Source organism: Trichomycterus rosablanca, chromosome 14, assembly GCF_030014385.1.
Source record: "Trichomycterus rosablanca isolate fTriRos1 chromosome 14, fTriRos1.hap1, whole genome shotgun sequence".
Lineage (NCBI taxonomy): Eukaryota > Metazoa > Chordata > Actinopteri > Siluriformes > Trichomycteridae > Trichomycterus > Trichomycterus rosablanca.
In genome coordinates this window covers 11,591,747-11,614,742 of record NC_086001.1, presented here as the reverse complement: position 1 = coordinate 11,614,742, position 22,996 = coordinate 11,591,747, and the positions used below count along the sequence as shown (strand labels likewise).

Genomic DNA, 22,996 nt, shown 5'->3' with positions numbered 1-22,996 from the left:
CACACTGAAAAAACAAAAACGCTTAAATTACCCAAGTAAATCTTTTATCATTCTGTTATGTAAATAAATCTCTTTATTTATTTATTAATTTTGATCTCAGAACTGTCTTGATTGTGCTTTTGTCAAGCTGCTCAATATATGTCCATCTCAGGTAACCAAGCAATTGTTTGTCTGCATGCCAGACAGCCTCAGGCATTCTATATCTCGGTTTAGATGTCTGTCTCTTTCAGGCCGTAGCATTCCGTCAGGTTGTAAATCTGGTAGCCGCTTGGCTCACTGCACTCGCTGTAGATCCCCATTGAGATTGTATCGATCTCTGTCCTCTCCAGCGAGGGCAGTGAACTCTTTGCTGCACCACTCTTTATCTTGTTTGACAAGTTGTTCATTTTCTCCTTTAAATGAAAGGAGGATTTCTGGAAGGGGGGGAACAAGCTCCAGCTTTTGAGATGTAGCGAGTGATCCTTGCTCCGACATGAGAATATAGACCCGCTGCAGGGCTCGTGAAGGGAGAAGCCAGGCTGATAGTCACCTTTGGAGTCTCTGGTCTGGCTTCTGAATGCTGTATGCCACCGCTGGCCATAGATGCGACGTAGGCTTCGGCGCCGGCGTGAACACTGGCAGCGCAGTAGGCGGGTGAAGGCGCGTTTGAACTCCTTGCTAGAGCAGGGGTAAATAACTGGGTTGATGCAGCTGTTGAAATAACCCAGCCAGAAGATTATCTTAAATACTACATCTGAAGGTTTCAGTGCAGGAAAGAAAGAGCCTAGAGGTGGAAACACAGAAAGATGTTTTAACCAATTTTTATTTTTGTCCCCAACAATAAAGACAATTAAATAAAATATGCATCTATCTGTGCAGAGTTGGGAGACAACCATCCCTGCAGCACTTCATAAATTAGGCCTTTATGACAGAGCGGCACGGTGGAAGCCACTGCTAAGTAAAAGGCATATGACAGCCTGCTTGGAGTTTGGCAACATACGAAAAAAAGATTATCTGGCCTGATGGGATGAAAAGTTAACTTCTTAAGTGGAACAGCAATCACTATGCCTGGCAAAAAACAAGCACTTAATATAATGTGGTTAATACCTTTCCAACTGTGAAACACGGTGGTGCAAGCATCATGATATGGGGATGCTTCTTTATGGTAATGAGACTGGTAAGATTTGAAGGACAGATGAATGTAGCTTAAATGAGGAACATCCTAGTAGATAAAATATGCATCTAATTATACATCTAAAGTTGTTCTATAAAATAAATTATCAATTTTTTAAATTTTTTCTCCCAATCTAATTGTATGTTGTTCTATAAAAAAAATGAAATGTTCCCAATTTTTCTCACAATCTAGTCGTATTCAATTACCTGATCGGTTACCTGATTAAAGTTATGCAGATTTAATTTGTCACACAGTTTGGCTTATTAAACACATACAGACTTAAAACCACCACAAAAAAACTAAAATCAATGCCTGTCTGAGTTTGCAAAAAGCATTTCATAGTAAGAACATTATATTTAACCTGTTGATGCTCTATGGTAAAGAGGTGCTTTGTCATTCTTCAGGAAATGACAAATTCCACTGTTAGAAAACTCGTCATCACTGTTGGACTTACGTCATCCCAATCTAAACTACATCATAATAATAATAATAATACCATTCCTACTGTGAAACATAGTGGAGGCAGCATCATGATATGGGAGTGCTTCTTTGTGGCAAGAAGACTGGTAAGATTTGAAGGACAGATTTATGAAGCCTAATACAGGAACATCCCTGTAGATAAAATATGCATATATCTATCAAAAGTTGTTTTCTCAATTGTTCTTCCAGTCTAGTAGTACTTAATTACCCAATCAGTCATCTAATTATTAATTAACTTATGCAGATTTAACTTGTAAGGCAGTTTGGCTTAGTAAACACATACAGAGTTAACATACATTCTTCAGGAGATTACACATTTCGTTGCTTGTTAGAAAACTCTTCACTGTTATGTCATTCCAACTTACACTACATAATACCAATACCATTCCTACTGTGAAACATGGTGGTGATAGCACCATGATATGGGGGTGCTTTGTGGCAAGGAGACTGGTAAGATTTGAAGGACGGATGAATGTAGCCTAATAGAGGAACATCCTAGTAGATAAAATATGAATCTAATTATACATCAAAAGTTCCAATTTTTTTCTTCCAATCTACTGTAATTGTATTTAATTACCCAGTCACTTAATTAAAGTTATACAGATTTTACTTGTAAAGTTTGGCTTATTAAACACATACAGACTTAAAACCACCACAAAAAAAAATCAATGCTTGTCTTTCATAGTAAGAACATTATAGTTATCCTGCTGATGTTCTGATGATTGAGGGTTACTTTGTCATTCTTTAGGAAATACAATTCCACTGTTTGTTAGAAAACTCTTAATTGTTAAGTCATTTCCATCTACAATTAATCACCTGTAATGATAATTCCATTGCTACTGTGAAACATGGTGGTGGTAGCATTATGATATGGGGATGCTTTGTGGCAAGAAGACTGGTAAGATTTGAAGGACGGATGAATGTAGCCTAATACAGGAACATCCTAGTAGATAAAATATGAATCTAATTATACATCAAAAGTTCCAATTTTTTCTCCCAATCTACTCATATTTAATTATTTAATTATACTTAATTAAAGTTCTACAGATTTTACTTGTAAAGTTTGACTTATTAAACACATACAGATTTGAAACCACACAAAATCAATGCTTGTCTTTCATAGTAAGAACATTATAGTTAACCTAACAAAATCCACTGTTTGTTAGAAAACTCTTAATTGTTAAGTCATTTCCATCTACACTTAATCACATTAGAAACATGGTGGTGGCAGCATTATGATATGGGAATGCTTTGTGGCAAGAAGACTGGTAAGATTTGAAGGACGGATGAATGTTGCTACTGTGAAACAAGGAGACTAGAAAGATGAATTTAGCCTAATACAGGAACATCCTTGTAGAAAACATGAACTTGATTGGTCAGTCAACTGAAGGTGTAAGTAAACAATCTGTCAAACAATCAATGTTTTACACCAGTACACAACATGCTATTTTAATTTGTTTCTGTCATTCACTGTTATTAGAGTGTATATATTTTAGTTTCAATATAATGTTTTTAATATGTTCCATTAAATGTACTTGTTGGTTAAGAGCATACTAGAACAAAATGGGAAATATGCTATTTTCTATGAAAAACAAACCAAACAGTGCAGCTTTTTATGGACTAGTGGCACAAGTCCAGTAAAGTCATTAACCCTCAAATGACCCTTTAGACAGACCAGCGTAAGGAGAAAAATAGGAAAAATACACACGTTTAAAAGTATGTTCATGTTCAGAGGAGTGGAATGCATGGATCTCTATCAAGCTTTTACTTGGCCTCCGTCATTCTCACCTCTCACCTCTCGTACTTCTTTATTATTTATCTCTTTCACATACGTTCATTCACCCCCAAGATCACGTACACATGTATGCATTTAACTGTAGCACTTTAGCTTCATCCCAAAAATCTCCCAAGCACCCTTCCGCAATCTAGCGCCCCTGCTTCCTTTCCACAGGGAGTAGAGGAGCTGGAGCGACACATTAACTTTCACATAAAACACTTGTCAGTTTCACCAGACATCAGACACCGTGCCGCCATACTCGGCGTAACGAGATGGTCAGGATCGCTCGCTATCAATCAAGCTTTATAAATACAATAGCATAACTGTTAGGTTTGAAACTAACCCAGAATAAGTCTATATACTTATTCACAAATATATCAGATATTGGGCTGATGATAGTTTTAGTACTCTGTTAAATGCAGCAAGGCACAAAGACATCAGTGACTTTGATAAGGGTCAAATTGCTATGGTCAGATGACTGAGATAAGGAATCTCGAAGAAACGGCAAGCGGTGCTCACAGGCCGATCAACATGCTTGTGGTGAGTACCATGGTGATTACCTACTAATAATGATCTGAAAAGGGACAAGCCACTAACTGCTAAAAGGTTGTTGGGCAGCCAAGACTTACTGATGCCAGAGAACATGAAGGCTATGATGTCAGGTATTGACCAAAAGAAAGGCTACTGTGGCTCAAATTGCAGATAATTGTAACACTTGTGATGAGGTATCTCACAACACACAGTGCATCAAACCTCTGGGTCTGTGTAGCCACAGGCTAGTCAAAGTGCCTATGCTCATGTCCACCACTGAAACACCTACAATGGGCACAAAGGCATCAGAACTGGACATCAGAGAAATGGAAGAAGGTTGACTCTTCCAACAAATCCTGTTTTCTCAAAGATCTTGTGGATGGCTAGGCACATTCACTCAGGTAAGACGTGGCACCAGGATGCAATACAGTGGAACCTCGATTTAACAGACTTTCATTTAACAGATTTCGGATTTAACGGACAAAATCTGGAAAACCAAATGTCCACTCCGATTGCTTAAAAATCCTGCGAGTGGTGTACCAAGAACAGTAGTTCAGTAATTGTCTGCTAGCCGGTGACATCTCTCTGTGTACATGAGTGATAGGCTTTATTTTGACGGGAGGCTCGCTTTATTCTTCCCGCTTTATTCTTTCTCTCAGTGTTTTATGCTTATATTTTAAAAGTTCTAGTGCTTAGTTATGCACCAGCGCTGCTCCAGTAGCCACCAGAAGTGCTTCAGACTCAGAATAGTAGTTCCCACTATATGATCATGGCAAAAAACATCTCCTCCACCACACAAGATGAATGAAATCTCCCCAGTAGTACAGTACACCAATTCTTATATTTATTTACAGATTTTACATTACATATTTACATATCTATTTACATTGTTCATTTTACTGTTTATCCTATGTGTATGTATAGCACTTTTGTGGACCTTAGTGCTGTGTTTTCATATATTTTTGCACCCCCTGGAAAAAACCTCGCTTTTGGAAGATCGAATTTTACAGACCAGTGCACCCCCATCTTAGTCCATTAAATCGAGTTTCACTATATAGTCCAATTCACCTCACAACATACATAAGCTGCAGGACCTGCTAATGTCCTGGTACCAGCTACCACAACCCTGCTTCAGACGTGTTGTGAAGTCCATGTCTTGTCGGGTCAGACATCAGTTGTTGTACACTGATAGACAGGAGTTAGCATGGGTACATTGACTGGCCTGCATCTATGCAGCGGCATACACAGAAGGGTCCAATGCATGTTGTGTATGTTGTGACACATGAGCCTTATCACAAGTATAACAATTACCTGAAATTTAAGCCACAGTTTATCTTCTGTTGGTCTGTACAAGACACCACGGGTTTCATACCCTCTGGCTTCTTGGCCGCCTAACAACCTGTTAGTAATTCAAGCCTTGCCCCTCATCAGATCACTGTCAGTGGGTACTCACCATGGCTGCCTAAGAACACCCCTTTTTGTTTCTGATATACTTTAACCCAGTCATCTGACCATAATGATTTATGTTGCTCATATCTACTGGATTTATCAAGCCAATGTTTATATTTGGAATTTGGATGGGAAATGTTGTCAGTAGTTTAGAGAATAAATGAAAATGTTAATTTTACTCAAACAAACAATTATAAATAGTAAAAATCCAGAGAATCTGATCATTTAGCAGTGTTGCTCTTGTTTTTTTATGTACAGAGCAAGTAAGATTTCAGTATTAAACCTTTAACTGGGTGTAGCATATCTAGCCAAACCTGTCAAAATATATGTGTATGCCATTTAACAAACTGTCTAAAACCTCTGCCATTGTAGTCTATCTACAGTATCTATCACTACAAAATTAGTGCACTTCTACTGGTGCTATTGCTATTTTAACACACATCACAGTGTGTAGTGGTTTTGTCAGTAAGTTCATTTCCTGAATCTATTCAGAGGTGGGAAGAAATTGAAGCACCAGGAGAAAATCTATGTGAACACAAGAAAAGTAAATGCTTGAATTCACAAAAACAGCTAGTAAGGACAAATGTTAAATCTGAGTCATCTGGACCATAGAATGGTGCAGCAGCAACACTACCTGCAGTTCCATTGTAGCCACTACTCAAAAAGACTCTTTTAGAAATGGGGAAAGGTAACAAAAATCGACCAGAAGACCTTCAATGAGTACCTGGCCATTCAAAATTACATATACACCGATCAGCAATAACATTAAAGCCACCTCCTGGTTTCTACACTCACTGTCCATTTTATCATCTTCACTTACCATATAGAAGCACTTTGTACAGTAGTTCGACAATTACTGACTGTAGTCCATCTATTTCTCTACATACCTTTATAGCCTGCTTTCACCCTGTTCTTCAATGGTAAGGACCCCCACAGGACCACCACAGAGCAGGTATTATTTAGGTGGTGGATCATTCTCAGCACTGCAGTGACACTGACATGGTGGTGGTGTGTTAGTGTGTGTTGTGCTGGTATGAGTGGATAAGACACAGCAGCGCTGCTGAAGTTTTTAAATACCGTGTCCACTCACTGTCCACTCTCACAGGATGAAGCCAACTGGGCGCTGTTGGCTGGATATATTTTTGGTTAGTGGACTATTCTCAGTCCAGCAGTGACAGTGAGGTGTTTAAAAACTCTGTCAGTGCTGCTGTGTCTTATCCACTCATATCAGCACAACACACACTAACACACCACCACCATGTCAGTGTCACTGCAGTGCTAAGAATGACCCACTACTTAGGTCGTAATCGCATTCTGACAGAGAGAGACCCACATCCGGTTCTTTGTCCCACCCCCCAACTGAGCAACTGGCCAATCGTTGCTCATACAGCCACTCAGCTTCGAACCGGTGAGGCAGAGCTGGATTCGATACCAGGTACTCAGAATCCAGCTCTGGTTGCAGCGTGTCTTTTTACCGCTGTGCCACCTGAGCGGCCACAAGGAGGTGGTTTTAATGTTATGGCTGATCGGTGTATGGTGCAATTTTATAGAACCAGAGGCATTTTGCAACCACACACTTCATTAATGAACAGCAGAATGGAATCAAGTTTATGATATTGTTTAAGATTAAGATTAGAGAGATTAAGATTAAGATTAAGATTATTTAATTCTCATGGGAATTACTGGATTACCGACCCTAATAGCACAAGTATATTAGCAGCTATAATGATTTAATATATATATATTTCCTAAGCACATATTTTTGTTACAAATGTAATTCATAGCCAATTCAATTCATAGCCAATTGAAATCAATTAAAGGCTCATTACTTGTGGCTGAAAGTTATATAAAATACACAGACTTTATATAAAGAAAAATAACAGTTATTTTGAAAGATTACACTTTACCAAAAGAAAATAGATTCCATTTGTCCATGGGTATTTTAAGTCTTTAATAAATGTTTACAAATAGCCTTGAGATATTCACAAAGATATTCAGAATATTGGCTTTGTTTATTTTCCAGTCTGATTAAATGATTTTCCCTGGCATGGCTTTTTTATATGTCCAACTCTACAGTAGGAGTGTCTCAGTGGCATGGGAAAATAAAAAATCACATTAGTCATGGAATACTCCTTAACCAAGGCTAAGTATTAAAAGCTGACATTGCATCCTAGGCCTTGTTTTACTGGGGAAACTGTAAAAATGTGCACAGACAGTTGGATGTTTGCTGTTAGATGAAACTAGAATCTTAACATTATAGCAAAGTATTAAGTGCAACACAAACAAACAAAAAAGTGTGATTGACCTGTACTTTATTGGGTACCTCAAATAAGTGAAATTTTACTTAAGATAAAGGGGTAATAATAATTTCAGGATGCAAAACTATTATTATGCAGTTAATAGAAATACTGAATATGTAATACTTAATTAAGGGGAAACACTTGTAAATGAACAGGTGCTTCTCTAGTTTGTGACACTACATCATTAAATGCATTATAAACTAAACAAGAAAGTAAACAACATGTTTTAATTACAAGATCATCCAACTGTTCATAATGACATACTGTATGATGCTATGGCTGAAACCAAGCTGTACATTTTATTATTACAAATGTATTTATTGTTTTTCTGATTTGCCAAACTTTCTGGGTTTATGGCAAGCTAAGCTATCTTGGAGAAAAAACTGTATTCAAAATGTATTCATTGCCATTTTTATTTTATAAGTTAAAGACTTATATAATAAATATTTCATCTAGTCTTAACCATGCACAATGCTAAAGACAACTCTTCCTTTTATTTTGGATCTACTGCAAAATGGACCGACTTAGATGTACAATTACAAGTCATAGTCTATATAAAGCTCAAATTTGTCTATGCCAAGTTTTGCTTGCATACTATATTTTTAAACCTCTCTCACACTGAAAGATTTATGTACAAAACCACTAATGATGTTAGAATGAAAATAATTGCTTTTACTTACTAAAACCTGGTTTGACAGTGGCTTAAAAATGTTCCTTTACTATTGGTAGCACCTTTGCCAGCACTACTAGACCATTTACAGCTAAAATAAACTAAACTGGAACTACTTATTATTGTTATTTATTTTTAATACACTACTGATGTTTAAAAAAGTGATTTTTTTTTAAAGAAAGGAATTAATGCAGCTTGCAGGCCTGGTTTTTGGCCACTGTTGCAGCCCAGTTGATTAAAAGTTGATAACCATAACTCTAAACCCATGAAATGCTTCACTTGTTACGTAGGTAATTTGCTGCAATGTTTGGCAACTATCAGGTAAAGGAATCTCTGCAGTTTGATTAAAGTGCAGTTTTATAGAGTTCTGGGACATTTACAAATCAGCATAATAAAACCAGCGACTGTGTAGTGGTGACCATATCTAACAACATTTATAGCCTGGGCACTGCTTAGTCAGACTCACACTGGTGGTCCAATAGGTACTACATAGCTATTTACACTCCTCTAGGATGAAAAAGAGGGCAAGGAAGCTTATGGCAGACTCTTCTCACCCTGGTCACTCATTTTTTCAGAGGTTCTCATCTCAGCGGAGACAGAGAGTGAGAGCATTAAAGACTCGTACAAACCGCCACCTCCACAGCTTCTTTCCCCAGGCAATCAGCTTACTCAACAAGGACTACTCCCACATCCCTCCGTTTTAATAAATGCTCGTGGGTTTCACACAAGCTTCCCGCATTTTAATAGTTAATGGACATATGCACCTTATGTGTAAATAATCTCTATTGCACAATTTTTTATCACTACTATATTGTTTATTTTATTCTATGTATATATATACCATTGTTTATTGTTTATTATATGTTTAGATATAGTGTACCTTTTACTATTTAACTTGTATGTATGTTGACACCTGCACCTAAAGAAATTCCTTGTACATCTGCTACTTGGCGAATAAAAAGATTCTGATTCTGATTCATATTTAGAACAAAGTGTTTTCTTTAGTGAACATCTGCTGAAACCAGAATGTTAGAACAAAGAAATGGTGGGTAGAAGAACATATGAGTATGTTTCTATTTTCTAGTTTTTTAAAGTAATTTTTATCTTATTTTATAATGTTTAATTAAATATTTCCTCCATCACCAGTGTAAGAGTACTGTGAGGAATATTAATAAGGACCGCAGTAATTTTTCCTTCATGTACTTTTACCCAAGCTACAATTCTGGCAGCCTTACCAAAGTCTTAAGTTTATTACATGGTGCATCTTTCTTTGCTTATAATGCACTTATATATTTCTGTACTTGTCCTTTTTCCATTCCCTGAAATTGCCAATGGTGCTTTTCCCATGGCTAAACAGAGCATATATACACACACACACACACAGACACACACACATATATACACATAATCCCACACTTATTATTTAACCCGTGCCTGACAATGTTCGACAGTATTTGAGCATGGGTGTAATTACTAGCATCTTTTGGCAGTGCCTAGCTAACCAAACATTAAACCCCCAAAGAAAATAATGTTTTATATCTCCAAACTTCTCCGCAGACCATTATGCTTTAAATTAAGTGTTTATTAGTTGAATAATACAGCAAATAAAAAAAAAACAATGAATGATGTAGTCTTTTAGAGTCACAATTATTCAACCTCTATATGGGTTATTACAAGATTAAACCCAAATAACGATCAATAATAAGCTGTGATGCGTCACATATAAACACCGATCAAACATTTGTGAAGTTGTGTTGCAACCATGGTGAGAACTAAGGAGCTGCTGCAACACCGGAATAAGGAGATAATTCCGTAGCACTAAAAGGGCAATTGGTACAGTGGTGTTCAAAAAAATAGCAGTGATTTTTAAAAAGTGAATAAAGCACAAAATCATTATAATAACTTTTATTTCCATAAATGCAAATGCACTGAAAATACTACACCTTCAATTCTAAATCAAAACATTAACAACATTTAGCCAGTTTGTGTTCATCCTTTACAGAAAGTTAAGAAAAATGAATATTAGTCTGTTCAAAGAAATAGCAGTGCCAGCATTTTTCTTTAAAAACATGAAAAAATGTTTGAGGTTTCACTTTACTTTAAATTACTGAACTAATATTTAGTGGCATAACAATTGTTTCCGAGATCTGTGTTGCATGGAGTCGACCAACTTCTGGCACCTCTGAACAAGTATTCCAGTCCAGGATGATTAGACTACATTTCACAGTTCTTATGCAATTTTGGGTTTTGCCTCAAAAAAACATGTTTCAGATATCAGCCCACAAGTTCTCTATGGGATTGAAGTCAGGGGATTGGGCTGGCCACTCTATTACCTCAATCTTGTTTGTCTGTAACCAAGATGTTTTGGGTCATTGTCATGTTGAAACACCCATTTTAAGGACATTTCTTCTTTGACATAGGGCAACATGATCTCCTCAAGTATTCTGAAATTGAACCTTGGTGATATTTAAACTTTTCAGCAAGATAATAATCTTAAATACACTTCCAAGTCAACCAAATCTTGGTTAAGGAATCTGTTATGGAATATCATAGAGTGGCCTTTAAATCCCAAAGATTTATATCGTTGATTGTTGCATTACAAAAGCCAACAAACCTCAATGAGCTGGAAGCTTTTGTACAACAAGAGTGGGTGAAAATTCCACAAGAGATTAATTTATCAAATGATTTATCAAAGGTTATCAAAAAGATGTTCCACCAGGTACTGAAGCTGGGGTTAAATAATAGTGCACATAAACACAGATCAGCCATAACATTACACACTGTCTATTTTATCAGCTCCGATTTCCATATAGAAGCACTTTGTAGTTATACAATTACTGACTGTTTCTGTTACATACTTTTTTTTAGCCTGCTTTCACCCGGTTCTTGGTCAGGACCCCCACAGGACCACCACAGAGCAGGTATTATTTAGGTGGTGGATCATTCTCAGCACTGCAGTGACACTGACATGGTGGTGGTGTGTTAGTGTGTGTTGTGCTGGTATGAGTGGATCAGACACAGCAGCGCTGCTGAAGTTTTTAAATACCGTGTCCACTCACTGTCCACTCTATTAGACACTCCTACCTAGTTGGTCCACCTTGTAGATGTAAAGTCAGAGATGATTGCTCATCTATTGCTGCTGTCTGAGTTGGTAATCTTTGAGACCTTCATTAGTGGTCACAGGATGCTGCCCACGGGGCGCTGTTGGCTGGATATTTTTGGTTGGTGGACTATTCTCAGTCCAGCAGTGACAGTGAGGTGTTTAAATACTCCAGCAGTGCCGCTGTGTTTTACTCAATCATACCAGCACAACACACACTAACACACCACCACCATGGCAGTGCTGAGAATGATCCACCACCTAAATAATTCCTATTCTGTAGTGTTCCTGGAACAGTCCTGACCATTGAAGAACAGGGGGCTAACAAAGCATGCAGAGAAACAGATGGACTACAGTCAGTAATTGTAGAACTACAAAGTGCTTCTATATGGTAAGTGGAGCTGATAAAATGGACAGTGAGTGTAGAAACAAGGAGGTGGTTTTATGTTATGGCTGATCGGTGTATATAGACTAGTCTAGATATAGAAATATATGGAGACTTCCCATACTACATAAGCCTTGCAGTTCAGTAGAAAACTAAGGAAACAAACATCAGAGGAATAGCATGTCATAGGTGACTGACTACATTTTTTTGGTAAATAAGAAATTGGGCACAATTGATTTTTTTGGTAAACCCATCTGTTAATTACACAAATCCTGGCTAATAAGATGTGTGGTGTGAATGACAGTTTGGCTCTCACTCCACATCCCTTTGAATTTTTTGCTCTGAGGCTGCATAAAATCCATTAACCCCTCCTTTAATTAGAGCCAGCTCAGTGTAAAATCAGGGATGGTTAGACTGAATGAATAAAGCATGGATAGGCCTACATTACAGTTATTAGTGCTCATAGTCTGAAAGATTTTTCATGCGTCATGCCATAATCGTCTTCTTCATGCACTTCACAAGTGCCTGTGAAAATTCTGGGTTTTACATAGTGGTGGTCCCTTGGCTCCTGTTACACGGTTTAATGTGAATGGTATTCATTTGGCCTCTGCAATAAAGCTGCAAGTCATTTGTTTATACTAGGAGTGATGCAATAAAGGCAAAAATAGATAGCTTTAATATACATAACACATGAGTCTAAAACTTGATTTAAACTTAACCTAAACAAAAACTACATTTGCTCAAGTTCTCTAAATTGTGGTTATATATATATATATATTTTTTAATTATTTTTTCTACACTGAAAACTGAGGTTACAATAAATGTATTCAATTAAAAATTTTACTTTATTTTATATAATTAGAATATTTATTACGACATATAAAAACAAATATACTAAAGACACAGCTTAGGTTATTGTTCATATATTATTACTAACTGAATCATACTGGTCAGGTTAACATGCTATTGGGAAGTGGGAGGAAACCTGAGTTCATGGAAAAGACCTGTGCAGGAACAGGGAGAACATACATAACTCATTACAGACTGAAGGGAGGATTAAACCCAGGTTCCCAGGACTTACAGATAGGGCCAAGAATACTGGTACACTTTTCTCAAGAATAATGGCTATAATAATAAACTTACTTATAATAATAAATAAATATAATAATAGTCATATAATATAATAGCCATATAATAGCCATTATTCTTTATTTCACACTGGATAGAAGAGAAACTTCACTTTTTATTTATGACTAAACATATTATTTAAAACAATAAAATAAATAAACATGCCTTGGATGAAATAAATTTGTACCCCTAACATAATATTTAGCAGCACAGTATTTGGAAACAATAATTGCAATTATTTATTTTCTTACATCCTGAATAAGATTTCTGCACTTCTCTGCTGGTAGTATATTTTATTTAACTACCTAAACTGGTAATTTTCTACCATTTAAGTAGTCCATCTCTGTTCAGAGTTTATTTAGATGTTGTGTCCAGTGTTTCTGGAGGGAACCAGACATTATGTGACACTGATCAGGATCAATCAGGACTGGTTATTAAAAAAAATAATAATAAAAAAACAGATATTGTGAACAAATTGGGACAAATTTTGATTAATGAATTTATTAATTATGGAAATATTAATGTTCATAAAACATTAATAGACATTAATGAAAATACTCATGTCATGTTATAAGCAGTAAGCAATCGGGGTGTGATTTCAGCTTTAGATCTAGCAAATGTAAAACAGGTTAGCCTTGGTTTATTTTTGTATCTGTATGTTTGTATATGTATCTTTTTGGGGAATCAAAGTAAGTACTCAGTGAGTCTTTGTTTTAAATAGCAAAATGTTACTACTGCACTGTGGCTGCTCTTCCTGTTCCAAGCAACATACTGTTATTGTAAACAGTAAGTTAAACCGTATAATATAGCGCATTAACAATTCTGTTATTAGTTTTCTAACACAATCTGTAGTACAGAGTATGCAGTCAAATGTTTTTTTAAGCAGTAGCAACTAGCATAATGGTTTACTTGGTCAACAGTAAGTTTTTAACAGTAAGTTGTTATAAGTATTTGTTTATATAATTCATCTAATAGTAGACAAACATGGTAAAGTATTTCAAAATAGAACAATTTAGGTATGTAACATTAGCATAAATGCCCATGGTTAACAGGCTAACTTTTTAGTGGCTAATTAGCCTAGCTCACACTTTTACAAAGTTTTTTTGCTATGTCATATTTCATGTAAAATACGACATAATTAAAATTTTTAAAGCTTCTTTACCTTTCTATTTTGCACATCTATTTTTTATTATTAAATTAGCATATTAGCTATTCTGTTATTAGTTTTCTAACACTGTGTAGTACAGAGTATGCAGTCAAATGTATTTTTAAACAATAGCAACTAGCATATTGGTTTACTTGGTCAACAGTAAGTTTTTTGTATTAGAGTCTTCATTTACATGAAGAGATTATTATAATTATTATCAGAATCTGTTCATATAATTCATCTAATAGTAGACAAACATGGTAAAGTATTTCAAAATAGAACAACTGTAGGTATGTAACATTAGCATAAATGCCAATGATTAACAGGTTAAATTTTTAGTGGCTAATTAGCCTAGCTAGTTTTTTTAAAAGTATTTTTGCTTTGTCATTTTTGCTATGTCATATTTCATCTAAAATACGACATAATTAAATATTTTAAAGCTTCTTTACGTTTCTATTTTGCACATTTATGTTTTAAATATGTGTCTTCTGGAACATTTGGATGTTTTTTTATAAAGGCAATGAGTTACACCACCCGGTACTTAGCAAAATGTTACTACTGCACTGTGGCTGCTCTTCCTGTTTCAAGCAACATACCGTTATTGTAAACAGTAAGTAAAATAGTGTAATAGTAAATTAGCACATTAGCAGTTCCGTTATTAGTTTTCTAACACAATCTGTAGTACAGAGTATGCAGTCAAATGTATTTTTAAGCAGTAGCAACTAGCATAATGGTTTGCTTGGTCGACAGTAAGTTTTTAGTATGAGTCTTCATTTACATAAAGAGATTATAATAATTTGAGTTGTTATAAGTATTTGTTTACATAATTCATCTAATAGTAGACAAACATGGTAAAGTATTTCAAAATAGAACACTTTTAGGTATGTAACATTAGCATAAATGCCCATGGTTAACAGGCTATTTTTAGTGGCTAATTAGCCTAGCTCACATGTTTCAGTTCACATGCTCACTTCATTCATATGATCAGATTCTTATAATTAAATTATTATAAGAATCTGTTCATAGAATGTATCTAATAATAGGTAAACATGTTAAAGTATTTTAAAATAGAGCCATTTTAATTAAGTAACATTAGCAGTGGCTAATTAGCCAACTCTTACATGTTTACATGGCCAAAATGACTGGGAATTACGTTTCATAGTCTCTTTTAAGTATTTTTGCTCTTTTGTTTTTGCTATGTCATATTTTATGTAAAATATGAACATTTTAGCTAAATGTTACTTTTGCACTGTGGCTGCTCTTCCTGTTTTAAGCAACACGATGTTATGGTAAACAGTATAGTAGTAAATTACTGCATTAGCTATTCTGTTTAGTTTTCTAACACACTGTGTAGTACAGAGTATGCGGTTGAATGTATTTATAAGCAGTAGCAACTAGCATAATGGCTAACTTGTTCAACAGTAAGTTTTTAGTATTAGAGTCTTTATTAATTAACATTACATTTACATTACATTTTCAGCATTTAGCAGACGCTTTTATCCAAAGCGACTTACACAATGAGCAATTGAGAGTTAAAGGCCTTGCTCAGGGCCTTCAACTTGGTGGTGGCAGGGCTTGAACCGGCAACCTTCTGTTTACTAGTCTAGTACCTTAACCACTGAGCTATCACTGGCTCTAACATGGCTCTAACATGGCAAACATGTTAAAGTATTTCAAAACTGATGAATCTTGTGTAACCAGTAACTACTGTTTCTGTTGTGGCTGTAACCAAAGGGTGTAAAACATGACGTTAAAAATCCAAATAAACAAACAAACAAACATTAGCATTAATGCCCATGGCTATTTTTAAGTGCCTAATTAGCTTAGCTTACATGTTTACATATTAAAGTATTCCAAAATAGGACCATTTTAAGTATGTTACATTAGCATAAATGCCCAGAGGTTTTTTTTTAAATACAGTAGACCCTTGAGTTATGAACGGTTTACCATACGAACATTTTGGGTTACGAACGATCTTTTTCAACTTAACGTACGAACCGAAATTTGGATTACGAACCGAAATTCGCGAAACACGTGACGTCACAAAGTTGGCTCAGACCGTCTCTCTCTATATATATATACAGTGAGCGAACATTCGGACAGCGGACTGTGTTTTTCTGGTGTTTTCTTTATATTTTGTACAATTCAATTTAAAAATGTCCCCAAAGAAGGTGCAGAGGAAGTGTAGTGCTGAGAAAATGAAAAAAATCACTATTTGTTGTTGTATAATTACTCCTGCCAGCAGCTGTCACTGTGTATCAGACAGCGGGGACAGTGAGTGAGAGAGAAGAAGGAATTTGCTGAGTAAAGTATTCTTTCTTTCGTGCAATTACACCTACAAAATACAACACTACTGAAATAAAGAAGGAAATAATAGAGAAATATGAGAGTTATTGTTGTTTCTGGTAGATACATTATATAAAAAAAGAAGGAAATATATTATAGTGCATGGTACAGCACACGTACTGTACTGAAATGTCATGTGTGTTTATGTACAGTGCAGTACTACTGTGTATTGTTGTTTATTACAGTAATGTCTATTCTATAATTTAAGATTAAGAGAAAATACAGTGTATCACAAAAGTGAGTACACCCCTCACATTTCTGCAGATATTTAAGTATATCTTTTCATGGGACAACACTGACAAAATGACACTTTGACACAATGAAAAGTAGTCTGTGTGCAGCTTATATAACAGTGTAAATTTATTCTTCCCTCAAAATAACTCAATATACAGCCATTAATGTCTAAACCACCGGCAACAAAAGTGAGTACACCCCTAAGAGACTACACGCCTAAATGTCCAAATTGAGCACTGCTTGTCATTTTCCCTCCAAAATGTCAAGTGATTTGTTAGTGTTACTAGGTCTCAGGTGTGCATAGGGAGCAGGTGTGTTCAATTTAGTAGTACAGCTCTCACACTCTCTCATACTGGTCACTGAAAGTTCCAACATGGCACCTCATGGCAAAGAACTCTCTGAGGATCTTAAAAGACGAATTGTTGCGCTACATGAAGATGGCCAAGGCTACAAGAAGATTGCCAACACCCTGAAACTGAGCTGCAGCACAGTGGCCAAGATCATCCAGCGTTTTAAAAGAGCAGGGTCCACTCAGAACAGACCTCGCGTTGGTCGTCCAAAGAAGCTGAGTGCACGTGCTCAGCGTCACATCCAACTGCTGTCTTTGAAAGATAGGCGCAGGAGTGCTGTCAGCATTGCTGCAGAGATTGAAAAGGTGGGGGGTCAGCCTGTCAGTGCTCAGACCATACGCCGCACACTACATCAAATTGGTCTGCATGGCTGTCACCCCAGAAGGAAGCCTCTTCTGAAGTCTCTACACAAGAAAGCCCGCAAACAGTTTGCTGAAGACATGTCAACAAAGGACATGGATTACTGGAACCATGTCCTATGGTCTGATGAGACCAAGATTAATTTGTTTGGTTCAGATGGTCTCAAGCATGTGTGGCGGCAATCAGGTGAGGAGTACAAAGATAAGTGTGTCATGCCTACAGTCAAGCATGGTGGTGGGAATGCCATGGTCTGGGGCTGCATGAGTGCAGCAGGTGTTGGGGAGTTACATTTCATTGACGGACACATGAACTCCAATATGTACTGTGAAATACTGAAGCAGAGCATGATCCCCTCACTCCGGAAACTGGGTCGCAGGGCAGTGTTCCAGCATGATAATGACCCCAAACACACCTCTAAGACGACCACTGCTTTATTGAAGAGGCTGAGGGTAAAGGTGATGGACTGGCCAAGCATGTCTCCAGACCTAAACCCAATAGAACATCTTTGGGGCATCCTCAAGCGGAAGGTGGAGGAGCGCAAAGTCTCGAATATCCGCCAGCTCCGTGATGTCATCATGGAGGAGTGGAAAAGCATTCCAGTGGCAACCTGTGAAGCTCTGGTAAACTTCATGCCCAGGAGAGTTAAGGCAGTTCTGGGAAATAATGGTGGCCACACAAAATATTGACACTTCAGGAACTTTCACTAAGGGGTGTACTCACTTTTGTTGCCGGTGGTTTAGACATTAATGGCTGTATATTGAGTTATTTTGAGGGAAGAATAAATTTACACTGTTATATAAGCTGCACACAGACTACTTTTCATTGTGTCAAAGTGTCATTTAGTCAGTGTTGTCCCATGAAAAGATATACTTCAATATCTGCAGAAATGTGAGGGGTGTACTCACTTTTGTGATACACTGTATACTTGTATTTATAACAAAAAAGAGCATTGAAGACATTAGAGAGTTTAGGTAAGGGGGTGGTTTGGGAGGTCTAGCACGGATTAATTCTATGTACATTATTTCTTATGGGAAAAATAGGTTTAACTAACGAACATTTTGACTTAAAAACAGCCCTTCGGAACCAATTAAATTCGTAAGTCAAGGGTTTTTTTTGAATGGCAAAAAAAATATCCGGCTATAAAACGAAATAACCTGTTGCATTCTTTTAAAAACATTAAGCAACAATACACATTGCCACAGTATAACCAGTTACATAAAACCCCTTTAACATAAACCTCCCACCCACTGTGGGCTTCTGTGTGCCTCATGCTGCCTGTCTTTCCCTCAGTGTCCTTTTAAAAAAAAAAACTAAATATGACTATAAAACCTAAACCTGTTCCAGTACAAACTTACTCTTGTTAACACCCTTCAGCACTGATGTTTTGCTGTCATGTTTAACTTTGGTTTGTACCTTTTCTTTTTTTATTATGTGTTTGTAGCCAGTTCCCCTATTTTTGCCAATTGCTGCATGCCTGCTCCGCAAATCACCCATCACTAGTGCAGTTGCGTCAACCAGCCAGCAGAGAGTGCAATAGCATAGTGGCATCGAACCCTTTTTGACCCTTCTCCCTTAGGCAGAGCTGATCTTGTCTGTTGGATGCCCTGCCAGGTCAATGGCACCACCTGGGATTCAAACTCTCAAGCTCAACATGTTCAGCAGTGGTGAATTAGTGCAAATGACTGATGCATTAATCGAGTGCCTGTTTTCTGCATTTTCTAAGATGAAACAATCTCGTTATTGGAAATGCATCAGGACATAAATCAATGCAGCTGTGTTTGTACAAGCTTAAGGAAAATCAACTTTGAATTTAATTCCACACTAAGATAATTAGACATAATTCTTCAAAAGTGCCTGTGTAAGAGCTTTTGTCTGTGTAAAAGACAATCAGCTCCCAAACCTACTTTTTAGCCACACACACACAGAGGATAAAAACATAAATGTGGCTCTTGTTAGTAGATAAATGATGAATACATTAGCTGGCTTAAGTAACCAATCTCATTCGGGTGTCACCTTCTTGCCTCTGAAACAGTGTTGCCTACTGTCTGGTTGAGAGGCCATCAGAAGCAGCAAATGCTTGCATAGTGCACAGGTTGTTTCTCCATATGCATATTCATTTTCATGTGGTACTAACACTTTATTCTGGTTAGGGTCTGACTGGGTCCGGTTTCACTGGGCACAACTCAGTAATACACAGGACAACAATCTATTCCTGGGCTTCGGCCATAACTCCTCAGACATAATCGATCTTGTCGTCATATAGACACCCGACTAATAGCGCTACTAGGATTTAAACTCTAGATTCCAGTGATAGTGGGTTAAAGTAATTTACTGCTGCGTCACCTGAGCGCAACTCCATATGCATATATCTTTTAAAAGTCCTAAAGTATACCAAAAACTGAAAGGTTAAGCCTGTGCCCAAAAATTTATTTGGAAGGAATTGGAGATGTCAAAGATCCAAACCAGAATTGTGCCAGGGGCTTAATAACGGCTGTCAAAAGCAGCTGAACTCAAAAGATCAATGCATCTATATTTTTGACAGTGCAGATTTTGTCATATTATCAAATTGCACAATTAACTTATAAAACAACTCAAATTCCTATTTAAGTTTTTTATAGACAAAGAAGAGTGTCCCATTCATATAACAGGGAGAAAAAACAGTTGCAGAAGTCATCGTATTCCCGAAGCTGTCATGAAATACATGTCGTGTATAAGTGTATGATGTGTATAATTTTGACCCTGGCTGACCAAACTGTGCTATGTCCTCATAATGTTGATAAAGTTCATTCATTATATTTGTTACATGTAACTGAAGATGTGCTGAATTGGTGTTGAGCTTGTACAGGCAGTAAGACACTTCACAACTTTAAAGAGTTTAAAGATGAAAGACATCAATGATGCAGACATTGCTCTCCTAACAATTTTGAAGAATGTAAGCTATGTGCTATTATAATTGAAAGAATAGCATATTCACTGTGCACTATACATATCAAAGAAATGTACACAAAAAAAGAGATGGAAATCTTATTAAAATGAGGGAAGTATGGCAAAATTTATGGTGGTAATTTATAGTGGGTGCCACACAACACCAGATTTACATTTAATCATCGTCTGTGAGTTTGGTGTGTTTTCCCAGTGTTGACGTGGGTTGTTTTCAGGTACTTTGGTTTCCTACCACGTCTGTAAAACATTTAGCTATGTGTGAGGTATTAAGTAAATGGGTAAGGGGACATAGATTCAGTTAGATCAAAAACATCCAATCAGAAAAAAACTCAGTGTATCATAATGTTAATATTGTATAAAGTTGATATGATAGTCATATTATTCAGCCCTAGTCATAAATTGTACAGGTAAAGGATAATCACTGAATAATGTCATTTAATGATTACAGTTATTTCACATGTGTTTCTTTTAGTTTTTTTAATTGTAATAATTTATATTAATACATTATTTTTTATTAACTAGCAAAATGTATATACTATTTATATACTATAATTTATATAGTATTTTTTTTTCATTTTGGGTACTGGTGCTAATGCTCGGTTTGAATTGAAAACTAGAAAAATAAGAAATAAAATGAAATGTTTTAAAACTGATAAAGAAATGCAACCAGATTGTTATTTCAATCAATCAGTACAGAAATTCAGAAAAAATGCTAACGGCTTTAATAAATAATAAAAGCTGCTTTCCTGATTTTTACCTCATTTTCTTTTATCTATGAATCACATATTGGTTGTAAAAAATGCATGTTGTATATATAATTCTAAACACATTGATAGCCTTGCTAGTGGACATGAAAGCATTTTCTTAATGCATGGTGTGTCAGAAACAATACAAAATATTATATATGGTAGAAACAGGCAGGGAAACTTAACCCATCATAAAACATGTGCATGAGGTAAATTGTTATTGTAAGTAATTACACAGTCAGTGCTATAGAAGTACTGACGTACCCATGCTATACACAGAAAAAGTGTACTGTGACAATTCAGGATTTATTTAATCATGGGATTTGATGCTATTCATGTCGTTTACAGAAATGTGTATCGTGTTAAACTTTCGATATTCTTATTATCCTTTAGAGCAGTGGTGGGAATTAAACCAATTCATTGCATGTCATGACTCACAGTGAACAACGCTAAGGCTTGAACCTGGCTCTCTGGAGCTGTGAAACACCAATGCTATCTGCTGTGACACCATGCCACTCATGTAATGTATCAAGATTTCCATATGGTTCATCATATCACCCAGTTTTAGAACATCTACATGTGTCTACTACTTGCATGCAAAATATGATAGGGGATGGATTGTGAACCCTTGGTTTGGTTTATTCCAAATAAAAGCATTTCACAAGAAAGAAATACATACCCAGAGGCAGGACGAAGAAAAACGGCAGCCAGCACACTATGAACATGCCAACCACGATGGCTAGTGTTTTAGCAGCTTTCTTTTCTCTGGAGAATTTCATGAGTCGCACTGAGAGCGAGCTTCTCAGTGGATTGTTCTTGCTTCTCGAGCTCGCGCTTGCGTCCTCAGGTGAGCTCCTGCAATGGATCCTTAGTACTACCTCCATCGACTTGTTCCTCTCTCGCTTGACGCCGGCTTCTAGACTCTTTGTGGTTCTCCGGGCTACCACATACACCCTGAAGTACATCACCAGGATGACCATGAGTGGCAGGTAGAAGGAGAAAAGTGAAGAAAACAGGGCATATCCAGGTTCCTCAGTGATGCTGCAGATGCTTTCATCCAAAGGTGGTGGTTCCTTCCAGCCTAGAAGTGGTCCAACGGAAATGACCACTGATGAGACCCAAACTACTACCAGTATTATGCCTGCTTTCCTTTCAGTCATGATAGTGGGGTACTTAAGGCAGTGTTTGACCCCTATATATCTGTCAATAGAGATGATACACAGGCTGAGAATGGATGCTGTGCAACACAGGACATCCACAGCTGCCCAGATATTGCAGAATATCCGACCAAACACCCAGCATCCTAGAACTTCCAGAGATGCAGAGAAGGGCAGCACCACCAGGCTCAGAAGAAGATCTGCGATGGCTAGATTGACTATGAAGAAGTTCGTGACAGTCTGTAAGTGCTTGTTGCACAAAACAGAAAGGATAACCAAAATGTTCCCGACAATTGCTGCAAGAATAAAAACCGCCAGAAATACACCAACCGCAATAACTTGTGGTTCAAGTACAATACTGGCGCAACTTGTGTTATTACTGGTATTAGAATAAAGCTCAGAAATTGACCCGTTAAATGTTTCCATAGAGTAAAACGCGTCATGGCTATCGTTCTGTAAATTAGAAAATGTCATTTTGCAACTCCATAAACAAAACTTTACAGCTGTGTTCCCGCACAAAGTCCCATGTTGCCAGTCTTACTTACACTCCATCACCCCAAAATGCGCATCCATCCGTTCACTGATCTCCATTCAGAATTATTCTTCGTCAGTCTGAAACGCGCATCTTGCTGGACGACGCGCAAAACTTGCAAACTTCGCACTTGCAAATCTCCTGATCTTTAGCGAGTAATAAATAGTGTGCATGCTGTATGATTTGAGGTAGAGAAGTGTTTAGGGGA

The 22,996-nt window shown here is 36.9% G+C and overlaps 1 protein-coding gene across 1 annotated transcript; it reads right to left on the bottom strand.

Moving 5' to 3' along the window:
• Window positions 1–209: 209 nt before the first annotated feature.
• adra1d (adrenoceptor alpha 1D) lies at window positions 210–22,730 on the bottom strand. The gene is made up of 2 exons (XM_063008790.1): window positions 21,779–22,730; window positions 210–763 (listed from the first exon to the last, which is right to left on the bottom strand). Exons 1-2 carry the CDS (start codon window positions 22,728–22,730, stop codon window positions 210–212), a joined length of 1,506 nt encoding a protein of 501 aa, XP_062864860.1.
• Window positions 22,731–22,996: the final 266 nt, after the last annotated feature.